This window comes from Cygnus olor, chromosome 1, assembly GCF_009769625.2.
Source record: "Cygnus olor isolate bCygOlo1 chromosome 1, bCygOlo1.pri.v2, whole genome shotgun sequence".
Lineage (NCBI taxonomy): Eukaryota > Metazoa > Chordata > Aves > Anseriformes > Anatidae > Cygnus > Cygnus olor.
Genome location: NC_049169.1, coordinates 62,638,679 through 62,658,165, shown reverse-complemented (window position 1 = coordinate 62,658,165; position 19,487 = coordinate 62,638,679). Strand labels below are relative to the sequence as shown.

At 35.2% G+C, this 19,487-nt stretch overlaps 1 protein-coding gene and 1 non-coding gene across 2 annotated transcripts in view; both read right to left on the bottom strand.

Moving 5' to 3' along the window:
* Positions 1-5,947: 5,947 nt before the first annotated feature.
* Positions 5,948-6,019, bottom strand: TRNAG-UCC. The gene has a single exon. It is a non-coding gene; the product is annotated as a tRNA-Gly (tRNA).
* A 7,590-nt stretch (positions 6,020-13,609) lies between these two features.
* The window catches only part of MTPN (myotrophin), a 43,707-nt gene continuing 37,829 nt past the window's right edge, over positions 13,610-19,487 (bottom strand). Inside the window, exon 4 of the mRNA XM_040561401.1 lies at positions 13,610-16,856. Within this exon, the coding sequence (XP_040417335.1) occupies positions 16,770-16,856 (87 nt within the window). The 3' untranslated portion in view covers positions 13,610-16,769. The remainder of the gene's footprint in view (positions 16,857-19,487) is intronic.

Below are 19,487 nucleotides of genomic sequence, written 5' to 3'. Positions count from 1 at the left end.
GAATCCTTTACAAGAGTCCCCAATACGTTAGCCTTTGAGTAGTGATTTTCTTCTTCCTCCGCTATAGTTCACAGAAACACATCAGCCAAGGCCTGCAATATTATATACTAACAAGGCATTTAACACTGCTTACAGCAAGCCTGGAGGTGATAGCTGTGAAAAATGAAGTAATTTGTAGCCAACGTACACCAGTACTCCTGCCACTGCTAGCTAGAAGAGAGGGAGTTGCACCAAGGACAGGACCCTGGCAGGAGAACCAAAGCTTTATCATGCCAGGCTGACAAATAGATTTGTACTTCCCAATGTCTATTGGGACTGCTTATTACAAAAGAGAAAAGTTTTGCGTGGGTTTGTTCTGTTGAAATATACATTTATCTTCATTATTTCTCTATTAAGGATTATTGGATTGGTGACAGGTCCTCAAACTTTAATGTATAAAGAATCTTTGTTAAAACAGAAGAAAGTTTCACAGCTTCCAACCAGCTACAAATAAATAACTGGAGCTTGGTCACTCCCAATGAGAAGAGAGTCACAGTATGCGTGTGTAGAAAGCCTATGGAAAGCAGGGCTTGGAGAGGGTTATTCACTTACATACTGCAAATTTAAACACACTTGCATTTTAGAGAGGTTGCTGGTTTTGTCTGTTTCAGCAATAAACATTACAACTGCTTTCCTGTGCTTCTTGCAACAGTGTATTTCACAATTTCAACCCTGTAGAATACAGTGGCCTTACAGTTCAGGACTAAATAACACCATTTAGAAATTAAACATTGAGCCAAAGAACTTCAAAGCTGCAACTTTCATGTACTCAGCTTTCATGTATTTATTTAAAGTCACAACTAAGAGAAAACAAAATGCAAAATAAATTAAAAGACATAATTATTCCATTTGAAAATAGATTCTAATGACTGCCCTCAAGTTTAGACTTCTTTTTTTCTCTCTCCCCCAAATTATAGCATAAAAATTTGTTTTCAACTCTTGTCTCACCATACTGAGCTAATATCCTCTGGAGCATAACCCTTTGGACTGTGTAAACCTGAAGTTTGTTATTGAATGCATTGTGATAAACAGGATTGATACTCATTGCTTTCCTCTCCTACGCTGGCTATATTTTGCCATTCTCTATTTTTTTTTCCAACTGTTGTTGTGATACATACTTCACATTCTTTTTGCTTGTATGTTGCCTGATAATTTTCTGTTTTCCCTAAAATCACTAGAAAGTTCCTATTTTGCTCTGCTTATATATTATCATTAGAGATAATGCTGAAGCTGTCATATTCCAATGTAATTTTCTCCAAAATTAATCAGTTTAAAGTTAAGGATTCAAATTCATCAATACAAAATATTCCCCATCCTACAAAAATTGAAAAAAAAAAAAAAAAAACACAAACAAATTCATCAATACAAAAAATTCCCCACCCTGCTCCACTCTTTATTTTATTTTTTTTTTTTTAATTTTCCCCATCCAAATACCTTTTCTTGTCATGCAAGCAGGGTAAATTCAGAGTTCTCCAACTTGGAAGAGGCATCTTTGTGCAGCTTTACACATGTTAACTGTGCTTAAACTACTTTCAATCAACTATATCCAGAGGAAAACTTATAATTGACAAGACCAAAACAATGTTTTAAAGGATTGATTTGCTAAATAACTATGATCCAGAAGGCAGCAAGTACTTTCTGGAGACATTATTTATATCTTGGAAAAACAAAAATCAACAAAATTCAACATTTTCTTCCTATTTTGCCATACTCTTATCTATTTTATTTCAATCCAAGTTCCTTTAATGAATAAATGCAATAGGAACAACATTCAAAGCTCAACTTTGGCTTTGCAAAAGCTAAACACAACAGATGAAAACAGATAAAATATTCAGCTCTATCCCTAATATTTTTTTCCTAATATTTCTCGAGAAAGGGAAGCCCCACATCTCGCAGTAACAAAATAGAAAACATCAAAGTTTTTGAGAAGGCCTGGCCTCCCTGTAGACTCTCGGCCTGGCTAACAGCGGTAACAATGCGATATGAAAACTTTTGTCTGAAGACACTCTGGAAATGGCGAGCAGATCGCTAATATACAGACCTTTAGGGACCGATATCCCATGTTTTTCTTGTGTAGTCACACAATGTTATGGTAACTTCTTTAAGAAGCTGCCACTCTTGGCACAGGTAGAGAGACAATGAGATCTGTAACTTTGGTGGACAAAATACTAATCTTCCAGCTCGCCCAGACAGGAGCACAGAACTACGTCTTTCTTTTTAGTTGTTCATTTGTTCTGCTTTTTAAGTTTTCTAGCAACACTTCTAGTCAGACATTTGCAAAGGAAGTGGAAGATTCCCACAGGTATTTCCATGCTTGCTTATTAGCTGCCACTCAAAACCAAATACATTAATTTAACTCCTCATTATAAAGAAAGTGCTTGGAACAAATTGCCCTGAATTCTTCAACTCTCAAGAGGAAATTCTTACATATTAGGTACCAGATGTTATAACAAACCGATCCATGACATGATCCATTTATATAGAATTAAACTGAAAAAATTCATCAGGTCTTGTTGATGCACTAATCCTGCCAAAGACATCTTGATGAAGAAGGTATCAATTTTTGATCAGAAAACTGTACCAAAGTCCATAGATCAGGGAAATTCCTACCCCTTATTACTTTGTGATCAATGGTCCTTGAGTAAGATAAATTACTCTCTCTCTCCCTCTCTGAAAAGAAAGCAAAGTAACTTAAAAAACAAACAAACAAAACAAAACAAACACCAACAAAAAAACAACAGTTTCTATGATGAATATTACTCTGTACATTAAAAAAAAATACATTTATATATATATATTTCCCCCGGTTATAAGGATTTTTTAATTATTGTTATTTTTAATCCAAATAACATATAAAACATATACCCCAGTTTTTAATCAGAGAACTGAAAGACAGAATAACCAATAAACTGTCCTTATAGGTAGATGAAATTGTGAACACAAGGAGAAGGCTGACTGAACTTCTCATTAAGACAAATGTAAGCCTGGAAAAAAGCAAGTGTTAATAACACATTAAAAAGGGACATCCATGGTCCCTACTATTAACTTGTTCTGAAAATATGTTCAGTGAAATTTCAAGTCCTCTATAAGAAAATCTTTGTATTTTTATTTTGTTAAATACCTTAATAGGTCAACTCCCATACTAGCTATTAGTCTTTCTTACATTAAATAAAACTTAAAAAAACCCTGCTACCCCAGCATCCCCATGCATCCCTCAATGAGTACTATTGCTTTTCTTAATACCGCTGCTGTCAAGTGACAAAGGTAGGTTTAGACTTCTGGTTTTACTCATCAGTTTTTAACAGTGAAATGCAGAACATTTGAACAGACATTCTGAATCCTCAGTAAATAGATGAGATAACATGACTAGTTGGCAGGTGCATCCTAGCACATATACCACCTGCCTGGTAATGGTTTTAACATTTCATTGGGAGAGGATCTAGCAGAATACAGTTTTCTATAAAAGGTTTATATTGGACAGGTCAAGCTCATATTACCTCTTTCAAATCATCATTACCTCATTCTAGCAAGTGGTCACTACTTTTTATTTATTTATTATTATTATTATTATTTTATTTATTTATTTATTTATTATGTGACACATTTCTGCCTAAACACCTAATGATTGGTTTTCACAGCCACCAGTGGGGAAAAATATGTTTGGAATTCCACAATTCATTGCAGCTGCTCTCTGCAGTGAAAATGCTTGTAAATGCATCAGACAGCTCTGTACTTACGTGGGCCTCTGCTTTGTTGCAAACCTCCATCTCAACAGAGCAACATTTCTCAGTCTAAATGGTTGAGGAACAAAGGACACCTAAGATTTTCTGGAAAAAAAAAACGCATACAGCATCTTTCATCTATCATTTCAGAACAGGAATGCAATAAACACTGCCTTCAACATGAACATAAAAATGTGTTACAGAACACTTTAAGTCAAAATATTAATGATAAGAAAAAACAAGATGTTTCATTCATTGGGACAATGGACTATATCTCATAAATGCACAAGCAAAGCTTGCTCATTAAAATTCTAAACGTTCTGGAAAATAAGATAGCTTGTTAAACACAAAAACTTAATGTAATTCTTTACTCTGCCTTATCCTCCTCGACATCTCCTTCACTCCCCTCCCCCCCCACCCTCCCGAAGCTCAGGTGTTTATGAATAATGATAAGTGTGAGGAACTGAACTCTAAACAGAAAATAGACCATGAAAAACTACTTAATTATTGTGTTATTTTTATATCCTTTACTTGCCTCTCTAGTCTGCTCGTACAAAGTGTTAAAATACTGCAAAGCCTACTCACACTCCTGCCTGGCTTCTACGTCCATCATTTTAACCTTCTGCTTCATGGATAATCTTTTAAATACTGTTTTCATTTTACTATGCTATTTTGCCCAGTTAATTAAAAATAAGATGTCCATTGCTGACTCATCCTGATCATTAAAATGTCTGGTCTTGGAAGCCTGCATCTGCCCAGGTATATTTTGAATTAAATTATATTTTGAAATCTTTTAATGCTCTCAAGTTGTGTCAGGGTAGGTTTAGACTAGATTTTAGGAAGAAAGTCTTTACAGAGAAGGTAGTCGAGCATTGGAATGGATGCTCAGGGAAGTAGTGGAAACCCCACCCCTGGAGGTATTTAAAAGGTTTGTGGACATGGCAGTAAGGGACACATTTTAATGATGGGACTCAGTAAGTAAGGTTGATAGTTGGACTTGGTGATCTTGAAGTTCTTTTCCAACTTAGATGATTCTATAAATAAGCATGTTACACCTGTTCAACAAGTTTTACTCAAAGTTCATTGAGCTAAGATTAGCAAAAATTGTTTGTCATTATGAATTTGAAGTATGCTTACTAAAGCAGCCAAAGCTACAATTTCTCTGTTTCAGAAAAAATGCACAGTAGCACAAAGCTCAACTGAACCACAGAATGCATATAGTGATCATTTGAATATTGGGGTTACAATTGCATATTTTTGTAAGATGTTGTGAACAATGGCAAAATAGGTTGTGTAGTTATGCAGGGAAGGCTCTTTCACACACAGATGTGGCAGATGCACAGAATCTTGACAGTTTTTGAGACAATCAAATTTAATGAATGTCAGGATAATACATTTAGTAGCATGGGACATGTCTTATATCCTTATTTTAAATCTTAGACTTAAAACAGTGATCTGCAGTAGCAGGAATCACATCAGTACTAATAGTATTTATTGAAGCTCAGGAGGAAGGGCTGAGATGACTTTCTAATTTACACCATGTAATGTATCTTTAAGCCATTATGGCTACAAGTGAAGCCAGGTTTGTAAAGAAGGGGCAGTACCTTTTATAAAAGCAGCTCATAAAATTGGAAGAGAGCACCAAGCTCTGAGTCCCAGTGAATTAGGCTGGTTTCAAAGTGGAATTGAGCAAACATATATGCCTGGAAAAGAGGGTCAGCTCATGATGAAGATTTTTTCTGATTTCAATGCTAACCCAAGACTGAACAGTGAAATTGCTCATAATGGTTTGCTTGTGTTTTTCCATAACATAAAACTCCAGTATACTATGTTCCACCTTTCCCTCCAGTAACATGAGATAGCTTTCCAAGTAGCAGAGCAAAGCAGAAAGAATGGACTTCAGTATTTCCTTTGATCCATCAGCAAGGATGGGTATTTGACCAGAACGCTTCTTAAACTGAGTGAGAGTTGGGTCCACATGTAGAAGCTAAGCAGCATTTACCAACAAAGATAAATTCAAACGATACCAGGATTTGGGGGTTTAGATGTGACACAGCAATTATTTTTCAGACAAGCACTTCTTGCACACAAGGTTCAGCAGTTATCTCATGGAATCATAGAATGGCTGGAGTTGGAAGGACCTTAGAGATCATCTAAATCCAGTCCCCCTGACATAAAAATCGACATGCGTTGGCCGGGAATCGAACCCGGGTCAACTGCTTGGAAGGCAGCTATGCTCACCACTATACCACCAACGCATTGTTTCCTAATCTCCTAAAAGTTCATACTGTTTCTTTTTTTCTTTTTTTTTTTTTTTTCCCCCCCTTCCTTCTCCTCTGTATTTGGTAATACAGATGATTCTAAGTATCTCCAAACCATAGACTCCAAACTATAGACTCTTTTTAAACTGGCCAATCACTTTCTCATTTACGACTTCATATTTTTATTTCCTTCAGCCTTTCCAATTAGACAGTGCCTGCTGCATTCCTAGATAAAATAAATCTTTTAGTAGAATGCTTTAAACTTTCTGTAAATTTTTCTATAAACAGGAAAAAAAATGCCTCTACTAACATTGTCAAAAAAACACTGAAAATTCATGTTTTTGATGGCTTTGAAAAAGACAGGAGTTGAACAGTGAACTGTTGATTATCAAATGTTCCCTTTCTCCCTCTTTTTTTTTTTTTCCCTCCCTCTCCTCTTTTAGGAAGAGCTGCCTATCAACTTGTAGGATTAGGAGAAAAGTAGTCAAAAGGCCATCCAGGTCTCAAACAATATGCAGGTGAAAACAACTGTATTACATTCAAACTGCTTCAGGATGGCACCAAGGATCTCTGGCACCACCAATACTGCCGAATTTTGAAACCACCTGGTCTTTCAGTAGTGTTTGGGAAAAACAAGTGGAAAGTAAATCAATTTGTTCCAGCCCTATAACAGCTCTTTGCTGTGCACCTGATGTGAAGAGGAAGAACAGCAAGTAAATGAAGCATCTGATAAAAAATAAATGGGACAAATTACAGAAACATTTAATGGGAAGAATTAGCCTGTAGTAGCAAGGAGACAGGATTGAAACAGTCTTTTTTTCACTTCATTTCTCCTAAGTCTTTTATCCTGTGATTTTGATACTTCCATTCCTCTTTATATGGCATCTTTTACGGGGTCAAACTACAGCTTTAGAAAGCTGTACATTAAGGAAGGGAAGATGAAGATGAGAGCACGTTACAAGTTGGACATGTGGGGAATGAATGAGCCTGGCCAAATGTGATCTTTAGAAACTACTCAGAGAGACTGACATTAATTTACAGTACATTTCACTCTGTATACCTTTGTAAATTTCACTTCTGACAGCAATTAAAACAAAACAAAACAAAAACAAACAAACAAAAACCCTCAACCTCCAAGTTTTGCAAATTGGGATCAAGGGAATTCCATTCCCCCAAAGCAACCATCTGTTAAGTGCCAGTTTTATTTATTTATTTTTAATCAGATGAGAGAACAGCCAATTTATACCCAGCTGTTTATAGTGAGAACACAGCCTTAGAAGCACCTCCTTAAGTGTACAGGTTATACAACCTTATTGTGTAGGTTTTATTTTCTTTCAAGTTAGCATTTAATATGGCTTTGTAAATATTTAAATCTATCTTCAGAAATTTTATTAATTTATAAGGTTGAGTTTTGTTCTTACCTTTTAAACCTCTGACATTAGAAGTTGGTGTGCTTCCCATCTGTTTCACTTCTCTCTTTAAATAAGGCCTTTTGTGCTTTTGAGAAGGTTACTGACACTGACTGAAAACACAAAAAACTTTAAGGTGTGTCAGGTCCTGAGAGATAATCCTTCAGTCAGTTTACAGGCCAAGTGCACAAATAAAAAATGAAGGAAAGAAAAGAGCTTTTCAATTGACACGTGATATACAGAGAGGTTTGGGCATGGTCACAAAACAAATTTGTTACTGTTGTATTGATCCTAGTTCTTGTTGTATTGAACCCAGTTCTAATGACATCTCACCAAATGCCTCAAACATCTCCCTCCTGTGTTCTATTTACACTAACTGTTCAGGATTTATCTATGTGTAGGTATTGATATCAGGTGTAGGAATAGTTTTTCATAGCAATTTGACAAAGTTATATTTGAAAAGTATTCTTTGGCACAAGTGTCCTTATATAACACTTATAGAGAAAAAAACAACCATTGGATATAATTATGATACTTTTTTCAAGAAATAACTTAAAAAGATACATTTCTACTGTAAAATGTAAAGTTACAGCTTTGCTTTATGAAATGGAGCAATGAAAACTAAATGGCATTCTTGTTTTAGGAAGCTTTCTTCCTAAAGAACATGCAAGACAACAAAAAAGGAAATACATACACATGCACAAAAAGAATCAATGTTTGGAAAGACTTTTTAGAAACTAACATTAGAAATAATTTGCTTCTTCTAACAGACTATAGCAGATGAGCTATGGCCATCATAACATGGTAATGACAAACTGCTGTTTAACAGTAACTTTGGTAGCTATCTGTATTCTCTACCTGTTGACAGATGTATACTGGGAAGTCTTCTGCAATACAGAAACTGAGTCAGGTAATAACTCCACTCAGATCTTTGTCCTAAATAAACTTCTACCTCTGCCTTGCACTATAATGGACAGTAGTATGAAGCTCAATTAGGACACACTATAAAACTCCAGGGCATTGTTCAGGTGATATCCCAGGCATATCACAATTCTAAGCAGAAAACAAGCTGAGTCCTAATGATCTGGTTTGGTGGCTGCACTGATGAGTTTGGGAGAAAAAAAAAAAAAAAAACTCTAATAGAGTCAACTTCGAATATAGCTGTTGGTTTTCCTACTGAAGATGAAGACAAATGGGTGGTTGGATTTTTGCCGCAATATTTTGCCTCTTTTTAAATTAAAGGCTATATTTCTAAATTAAAGGCTATTTCAAAGAAGAAAGAGGAAGTATTTCGCTTTATTGCCATGAACAGCTACATAATTTTCAAGAGTTCCAACCTCCAAAACACTTTGAAGCAAAATAGTTAAACATTGATATGAATTAGAAAGTGGTTTCTTTTATTCTGAAACAAAAACTTTGGTGAACAAACAAGTTTCTGATAAATGCACTGAGAAAATATTTTCAGTTAGAGGAAGTTTATGAGAAACACACATGAAGGAATGTTTTGAAGGCAAGTAATTTTTATACATACAGCAAACTTGAATTTATTGTAGGACAAGAAATTTGCATTTAGCTTGATTTTTTTTTATTATTATTTTTATTGTAAATTTGGTAGATGAATTGAGATACGCTACCTACTGGTTTTGGCTCATTGTCCTGACTCTCAACTTTGTAATATCAAGCAATATCCCCTTGAATAAAAGCCCCAAACTGCTAATGCATACACCTCCCTCCCATCCTGACTTGTCAAAAGCAGGTCCTATTATCAGTGGCATTATTTCTAATCAAAGGACTTCAAGTAATTCTAGAGAAGCTGCTTTTATACACGGTGCATCACTGGAAACACTGCAACTAATCAAAGTTTATGCTTGTACGAGACTGCCCTTTAATATCAAACTGTCTTATCAACTAATCATATAAAACTTTAGGGTCCTTAAATTAGAAGGACAAGATCAGTATCTTCACTCAGTTCACAGCCACTATAGCAATGATTTAATCTATTATTACTACAGGAAATCAATTCATATAAATCGTTTACACTAATTCTTTACTTTGTACTTCAATCACACTGGTTATGTGGATTGATCTTCCATTGTCTGTGGATGTTCCCTGTCGGTGGTGGATTCCACTGTTGCGGAACTCCTGGGTTTTGAATTCAGATTAACCTCTTACTTAGACAACACTGATTCTCATTTCCTTTTCCAAAATTTACCTCCTCAACAGAACAAAGACTTTCCAGCAAAGCACCAAAAAGGCTTTGCAAACTTTGTTTGCTGGTCATGAATAATGCTTTAAAAAAAAAAAAAGGTAGCAAAAAAGTGATGAATATTTCAAGGTAGAAGCAGAGCTTCTTCATCTCTTACTTACATCATAATAATAGATAACACAAAGCACAAAACAGAGATGGGGCCTTACTCTGTTTTAAAAATCTTCCTATGTTCTCAGCTTCAGCATTTCAGAAGAATCACAGTCTTATGTATATATGCATCACACACAGTATACATATGCATCCACTACCACTACTACTCTTCTCATTCAGCTCTTAGATTCATCTCATCAGTAAAGCAGGAAAACCAAACCCCACAAAACTATAAATTCTAAGCTTGTAGTTCTCAATTTAGGTGAAACTGAAGTCCCCTGAAACTTTAAATGACAAATTTAGCAATTAAAAACAATAATTCTCTCTAAATGTCTTTACACAGCTTTAAGGAGAACTACTTACCTAAGTAATTATAGTTTAGAAAACTGAAGCTTTTTTCTTACCATCTTAGAGCATTAACTTTAAGTAATAGCTAGCATTGTGATACTGGTGCACGTTGTTTCCCTTTACATCCATGTTTATTGGTAAATACTGCATTCCTTTATCAAACTAGGTCTTCGGTCTTAGAATTAACTTTATTCTCAGAGAAAACCTCTAAGTGGAAACAGCTTACCCCCCTCCAATCCTAATATAAAAGATTAAAACCTAACTTTTTTTCCTCAGGAAAGTTTTCACCATATTGAAGGAAGCAAGTATTGCCAGAAAAGCAGATTCAGGTTGTTTCTTTAAAAGTTTGGAAACATTGTGTAACTGCTGACCAATACAAAAAGCTGCCATGAAAGCTAAATGAAATAATGCAAGCACTCAACAGCCTGATCATCAGAGACACTGTGGAAGCTGTGGTCAGCATCATGCCCGCTATCCTGACTGAGCTAAAATATGCCCGCAACTTTCCTTCATCTACACAATATTGACCTGATAATTCCTTCTATTCTGTACATTTAAAAACATGCTAACTTTGTCTGGTGAAGACGAACTGTCTACAGTTAAAACCTCAGTACATTTCTCAGACATACAGGGATAGTTATCTTTATGAAAGCACATCCCTTTTATATCTATTTACCAAAGATTAGTCTCTACCTTCAGGCTTGGGAAAATGCAAACCCTTCAGTCATCATTGATTCCTCCCCTACTACTTCCTGAAGTTTCTCTAATGCAGCTTTCATACTATTTTTCATGTTTTTGTTTGATTTTGCAGTACTAGCAAAACACTAGAAGTAGTCAATGGAGCTTATGGAAGAGGTTTTTTTTTTTTTTTTTAAATTGCCTGTAGTGATGGTATTTGGTTTAATGTCACTCTACAAAAGATTAAAATTCATGGTACTCTGTTATTAATGTGCAGAAGGGAGCTCCTGCAAAATTTATTTATATCTATATATAAACATGTTCCTAGATAGTGCTGACAACAGGAATGAAATACTACTGTTTCACACATTTAGATTTAGCAAAGCATCCCCTTATTCTGAAGGCTTGGAAAACATTTATTTTTAAGTAGTGCTGACCTTTCCTATAGAGCTTTGTCAGTTTTTTTTTATTTTAAATAAAATAAAATAAATAAATAAAATAAATAAAATATATATATATTTTTTTTTAAGTATGAAGGACATGCTGCATCCTGTATTTTAAATATAGTCATTAGTATTCATTAGGCTCCTTTAAAGGGTAGCTTGAATGAAGTCTTAGAGAAAATCTAAATAACTGCTCTTACTAGAAAAGAGACTTGCTTTTAAGGACAGATGGATGTTCCCAAAAAGTTGTGATAAAACTGAAACTTTCTTCACCAGAAGTACCTATGATCCATATCACAGGTGGTTCTCCTCAAAAATCTTAAATACCTATCAAAAGCATCAACATGCGTAAGCGTGTAGTCTAGTCAAGTGAGCAGCATGAATTGATCAATTGATCTAGCATTAAGACTGAAGCTCTCTTCCTCTTACAAGGAGATGTATACCCCAACTGTATACATACGTGTGTAAAAAACAGAAGTGTTCTCTATTCTTATTTCAAATTGGCATTACTTTCTACCATTTAAGAGACTGGACTACTAAAGGCAAAATGGATCATATAAAAACAATTTGGTTATACTGTTTTTACATTTTTTTTCAAAAAAAGTTTAAGTTTGCTATGTAGCAACTATAGAGCTAGATGTGAATATTATTTCTAGTTACCTTTAATTTCCTTTCATCTGCTGATCTCCCTCACATCACATGATATCACAGATAACAATGATTTAGAAACAGACTAAGTGTGCACAGAGCAGCCATCTCCACCAAATCAGTGTCTAGATAACAGAAGCACAGACAGCCCAGTAAGACAGGCATAGTTAGACTGAAGAAGTTTAATCTGCACAGTCACGGTTACCGCTGTGTGGGACATCAGCTAGACAGACATGCTTCCTTTTTCAAAATCACCTATTTATTTCAAGACTAGTAGCTGTGTATTCTCTAGCCGGAGAAGAGAGGTGTGCATACAGGTGCTTTCCAGATACAATTTAAAGAGCGAAGATTCCAGGACTTTTCCTGTTTGAAGAAGGGCTTTCAGACATTAACATTAGATCACAACAGCAAACTACAGTATTTCATTGGATTTTTTTTTTCTAGTTTTGAGTTATTATAAACATTGTTTTGACTGCTGAGGCAGGGAGAAAAATGTGCTACTCCTAGGAATTGTCAGTCACTTCCTGAGTGGGATAATACTGTATGCTTTTGAAGCCTTTCAAAGTACTAAAGAAAAAGTGCTTTCCAATCAATGCAGGTTTTTTATGTCTCAAAGTTTACAGAATAATTTAGTTATAAACTGGCATCTTGGAACAGCTTTCGAGTAAAACAAAAATATTTTGAGGAGAGCTTTGAGGAGAATATACTGTTCTCAAAACAGAGAAACAATCAAGTAATCCAATTGAAAAAGTTTGCTTTTTCAGGCCAACTTCCTCTTGAGCTAAGAAATCCATTTCTTCCAGAAGACTGGACAAACAAATATGAGGGTGTTTACATGTATAGATGAACCTGGTTAGCCATAAAAAATGAAAGAAATCTACATTCTAAAGCTTAGCTTGTGCTTTGTCCTGCAGAAAAGCTGTCTATCCATTAAAAACAAACAAAAAAACAGGATGGACACAGGAACCAAAGCACACATCAGTTGCCACCAGCTATCACCTTATTTGAACTGCTTTGGAAAACTTTATGATGAACACAACCCCCTCTTCCGTTTTCCAATATTGGCTGAAAGGTTGTGCATACAGCATTAAGTCCCTGTTTCCAAAATTTAGCATAGAAACTAATTTTCTTTTAGAATCCTCACTTTTTTCTTCATATTCATACAATTTTCCCACTTTAATTTTTTTTTTTTTTTATTCAGAAGTCTGTATTTTAAAAATAAACCATATCAAACAATTGGATATAAATCACTACTGCAGGTAGCCCTGACAAAGTCAGGAAGAATAACGAATATACATTTGTATACAATTTTATTTATATATGTGTTTTCTGTAAACAACTGGTTTACTTTCTGTGATAAAGACTAAAGTAATTCATAGTCCCCCTAAGAGGTAATAAGAGGGACATCCCTCCACTACAGAATGCCTCTTAAAATTTAAGATGAATAACATCTTCAATATTATGCATTACCATTTAACTGGGAAATGCAGACTACAAGACCACAGAATTAATCAAAAGCTTTATATACTTAGTTCTCAAGGGAGCTTCCATTCCACATTTAGATCTTAAGTATCTGAGTATTTTAATCACTGTAAAAAAGAGAGATGAAGCATAAATGCCTTCTAGGCAAATACAAAGTTGTAGCCAAACAAATTAATAAAACACAGAAGCAAAAGGAGAAGTAAGACTCCAGATTCCCATATCGCACAATTCAAGTTTATTCCATTCATTCTTGCAACACAAACTTAAAAATACAGTATCATTTAGCATTCTGATGTCTATGAACCATGATAATGAAACCAACTGTGTCAAAACAGTTAACAATGGCGAAAAGAGGAAGTCCAATATCAAAATGCACAGAGCACTAATTTTCTTCCATCACTGCGTAGAAAGATGATTGTTTATCCATTTACAAAATATAATTAAGACAAGTTCATTTTGAAATTTTGCATGCAACACTGCAATTGCTTGACCTAGGACACTCCACTCTTACCAGCCTCTTCTACTAATAATTCAATGTCATATTCAAGGATAAGTTCCATTTAACTACTATATTCCTTTTCCAATTTGCTCCCCCTTAACAAAAAGGAGCAGAGGGTACAAAATCCAAAATACATTTTAGGTTATAAGTTATTCAGCACAAGTTTCAAAGGAAAAGGTTTAAGAACAGAGTGGATTTCGAAGTGTATGTGATTCCAGTCGGACAAAGTATTTAAATGTTCTTTAAAGAATGTAAAATAATTTACAGTTTGGTATTTTCATCTAGTTAGGACCTACTCAAAGATACAGGCACCCACCCATTAGTTTTTCCCCACAATATAATTAACAAGAAGGGAATGAATGAACAAGCCCAGTTTCTAGAGAATTACAAAAAAATTTAGCTTTTTTTTTTTAATCCTGGACAAAATGATCAATCACCTCTCATGTAGTGCAAAAAGCGAAAGAGTATTTCTTCTTTACAAATCAAACATTAAATGCCATCTTTTAACGAACTGGAAAGGCAGCTTGGGTGTATATTACAGCCAAATTAATACTTGTCTCACTGAAGTTTGTTTGCATTTTTTCCCCTCAAGTGAAGTAAGAAAAAAACAAGGTGTTCACGTAACTGTAGAAAAAGGGAGGCAAAATTACCTCAGTGAATCACCGCAAGAGTTAGTACAAAGATGATGTTTCTTTACTATTATAATGCTCACTGAAGCTAGTTTAAGGGAAGTGCAGTAAAGAATACAGAGAGAAAAAACAAACACTATGGCCAGACAACTTGACACTAATCAATACAAACTTGAATAATCAAGTTTTCCACATAAAAACAGATTGCAGTTTTCTAGACTAGTACTTTAATAGCTAAGTATTGACTAGCATAATATGGAGGCAAATTTATGCCAAAGATGGTTACTTTTATAGCTGAATAGTTAAACCTATAGTCTGTGTTCAAACACTACTACAATGACATGACAATTCAGCACTGATCAGAGATAAGATCAAAGAGTTCTCTTTAAATAGTCATTAAAAGCACTGTTCACCAAACATGCTTCATCTTTTATCAGCAGCTCACCAATTGATTTATCACTCATTTCCAATCTTTCTGCTCTTCCTCGACACCCATATCCAAGAAGCAAAAAGTAATTGCACTGCACTGTTGATGGCCAGAGTTGATTGTTTGCTCCATTGTTTTCCTTATGGGATATAAATGTACATGTATGTGTAAATCAGTTTGTTCTTATTTTACAATCTAAATGCAAGGCTTTTTATAGCTGAAACATTCAATAATAATATGCAACATGATTCCAGTAAAACTAAGTCTCCATTAAATATTTATGAGTTGTAGTCACCAGCCTATTTCTACATATCCTCTCAATTTCAACAGCGATATCAAAGTAGTATCAGCTACTTTAATGAATTCAGCATGAGATACTATATACATTGTTTTCTGTATTCTGTATATGTTATCAGAAAGTTTGAAATCTGTTTTCAAAAAAGAAAAAAAAGATTTATAGTTTGTGGTACTCAATTCTGTTTAAAAAAACCTGTTGTTCAGTCTTGGGTGAATCAGCATTCTAATGAAAATTCTCAAGATGAAAGCCAGAAGCTCAGGCATTCCTGAGGACTATAGGATGTGACAGGAATCTCTAACAATTTCTTAAATACCGCCTCATGAGTTGTCGAGGCTCTCAATAGCACTGTCATATTTACTGGTACAATAAGTCATATCTAGAAGTCAATGGTTAATGTGGTTTGGTTGTAGTGGGAACTTTCAGAACAAGCCCCATGCTTTAGTAATGAAATTTAAGAGGTTTGTTCAGCCAATAATGAAGCACCAAATCAAGGATACCCACAATTACTTTGCCTTCCCCAGCCATAGAGCAAGTGAAGCTTTCAACTTCTAAGTCTTTCTGTTCTTAACATCTCAACTTAGAAAACTCCCAAGTATTTAAATTACCAGAGAAGTTTAACAACTATATTTACCTGACATTTATGTCTAAATTATTACTGTTTATTTTGCACGACTTGATTATCTTTGCATACAAAACAGCCTGGAGCTTTTGCATGTGGATAAATTTTATGCTGACATAGTGAATAAAGAATAAATTCTATCTTTTCTAATCATTTTTAGAAATAAGTGCAATGATGTTTTTAACTTTCTCAAAAACTGTTGTTTTAAACCTGTCTTGGACTAGAACATGCAAAGGAAAAAAAACCTCAAATACAAGCATCCAGAACTACGTTGGCAGATATTCTGGAGTGTAACACCATGCCTCAACTCATCTTTTCTGGTTTACTCAAGAGTCAGAAAAAATATTAGTGTGACATCCAATTAGTCAATAAAAAGACCAGCTCCAATAACTAGTATCAAAAGTCCTCAAAACTGCAACGTAAGCTTTAGGCAGAGGAAGAATAAAGCTACCCAGAGAGAAGTGAGAGAAAAGCAACCCAGCCACCTACATTACTACACTTCAGATTATAGCAGACACTAATAGCATGGGACTATTGTCCCCTTCACAATTAGTTTCAGGTACATAGCACAGTACTTTCCATCTAAAGTAATCTTCCAATGAAAATCTTAGTACTAACCTAGAAGGTTTACAAGCCAAAATTCAAGATCATGGTCTCTCTTCTTCTGTTTTCACTAGAAATGGGAAGAGATTGTGCACTGAAAAGGAGTCCTAGAGGGACACTGCTCATAATTGTTTTCAGCCCTCTCCAAACAGGTTATCTTCGATACAGGCCCCTAACTAGTCTGATTCATAAAGAATTTCCCTCCCCCCAAAGTATTTAGCTGAAGAAGCTGGAAGATGCAAAGAGTGACAGACAGGCAGCAGTGTGAGGCCACAGGAGAGACATTTAAGATATCAGTCCATCCGTCACTGAAGAAGAGTTTTGATTGCCTGGTTGTCAGTGGCTTCAAAGGCAGTTAGTCCATCTGGGCCTTTCACAGTCTTATCAGCACCCTGTAAAGACATTGAGAAGGACTGTCAATTCATAAAGTTAGGCTGTGTAAGTATCAAGCACATCACAACAGTTACTTAACTTGGATAATTACACTGATTAAATTACAGCTTTTCAGTCCAGTACGTGTTTTCATTTAGAAACCAAACAGGCCACATTTACTTATCGAACTATTCAGCATGCAGCTAAACTTCAAACTTCATAGCTAGAAAAAAAGCCAAGAAACCTTTGTCACAGAGCAAGTTTCAAGCTCAACAATTTATCAATTAACGTAGAACAGAACTATAAGAATTTGTATTCAGTAACTATTCATATGAATGTAAAAATTTTGTCTCATACATTTCTACGAAATCTATGGTGCAGCATCTTTTTCCACATTCTGAATTGGTTAACAAGATCTTTCAGAGCTTACATAAAGTGTTTTCTTTCTATATCATAACAGATTACATCCATCTAGCATTGTGCTTCTCTTCCATTTTAGAAGAAAAAAAACCTTATTACTACATAGAAAAAAAACAAAGTCATTCTAAATGAAAAATTGAACAATCTTTCTGAATAAGTTTCTGAATAAGCTATGCCTACCTTAAAAACAACAAAACAGAATAGGGAGGCATTTTATTTACAGATCTGGTATTACTTCATGGATGATAACAAATGTACCAAATGGCAGGAGGGTACCAAATGGGCAGTAGAATGGTAACCACAGAAGCAGCCCCAGTGCCAGAAGTGTGGAAGAAAAAAAACACAAAAGCAAAGAGTGATTAATTAGTCATGTTTGTTTTGAACACTGTGTAGTCATATATGTAAAAGTAAAAACCCAGAGTAAATCATAAATAGGGTAGTTAAATAAATTAAATAAAAGGATAAAAGTTAGATAATATAGAACTACAGAGATCAAGACAAAGATGTTTCCTGAAAATAAGTTAGATGCCAGAATAACTTCTCATGAAAAGATATGCAATTCTCACTTTAAAATGCCTGCATTAGCTCAATCAAATGACAGGAAGAACACTGTGGGTATAGACATGCTTCGACAAGAACACGTGCTGAAGAGTTCTGCCTTTAGTTTCATGTATAACCTGTCTATAAAATACAAATTTCTTCTCCAGTACATTAAAGGGAAGAAAGTGCATAGATTAATTGTAACGGACACCCAATAATTCTCTAAGAACGTACTGGACCTAGAATTTCAAGAGCTACACACACAAAAACCAGCTGAACTTCCACATGTAACACGTTGTTTGTTCCCAAGACAACTCTTGCCGCTACACTTCCCACTGTAATTGTTCCTAGTACTTTGGATCTCACCTTACCGTAACTTGCTGCCAAAGAGGGAAATATTCCACCTGCCATTCTAAGGAGATGTCTTTACAGTATTTTTTAAACACAGTAGTGCTCATCCTGTAGTCCACTGGCCAAACTGACCCTGCTTACAGCCATTTACCTCCTTTTCAGCTCCTACAGACCCTTAGCACAAGACATCAGCTGAACAGACTGGTGGCAGTCAGCTGTTCGGCAGGGAGACAGGTTTCTGCTATAAGTGAAAGAGCCTGTGAAAATAAAATTGTCTTGAACTCCAGCATAAAATTCCATGGAGGTTACTAATAATTGCAGTAACTCTTTACAGGCTGCTCACATTCTCCACGCTTTTCAGACTGCAGAATACAGGCATGTGTTTTGTATGTAAGCAATAAACCACTGCAGTGACAGGAGTGATAACATTTACCTTTCTCCTCTTACTATGCAACGTCCTTGGACAGAATGGTACACTCTGTATGCTGCAGTATCACTGTTCTTTTGGGTTTGAACATGAGCTGACAGTCATTTCCTGAGGACAGACCATTTGGTCAACACAAACACACCCTTTGGCTGAAATCATTGAAACCCAATGTTTGTGAGATTTTCCACTAAAAACACCAACTCTCCACAAATGTACAGCATTTACAGTACAAAAGCTTAACTGAAGTAACTTTTAACACAACTTTAGTATAGACTTAGGACTGCTTTTCTCCCTCAGGTACGTTTGTACTTCAAAACAGCTAGACATGATAGACTTGAATTTCTAAAACAGCTTTACTGAGCGTAGGATAAAGGTCATGACCACCTAAGAATGACGTGGTTTATTAAAGTTTAGGTTTAATAAAGTTTAATAAAGTCAGTGTTCATAAATTAGGAGAATAGCTCTTTAGCTACGCAGAAAGATTCCTGCCTGCATTCAATAATAAGAAAATAATAAAGTTCAGGTCAAGAGGACTTCAATTTTCAGAGGTACAACACTGCCAGGAAGCAAATTTACTTTTATGAATTTTTCATTAAAGTGATTCCACAGCATTCTCTACTTCCCTAAAGTAAAAAGGTATTAACATCTTTTGTTTTATGTTCTCTTGCTTATGTTTCCTTCCTTAAAATGTGTATATACACACACAGACACACACTCTCTTTGGCAACATGAAACAGAGCAAACATTCTTGTTTGTTGTTCAGACACTGTCCAAAGCAGAAGTATTAAAAATGCTCTGAAGGGAGCGCAATAGCTACTATGGTACAGTTACAGTTCAGAAAAATCTTGAAAGTGGCAGGTAGTCAATGCAGAGCTGTTCAAACCCTGTGAAACTCGAACTGGTAATGCTTGAT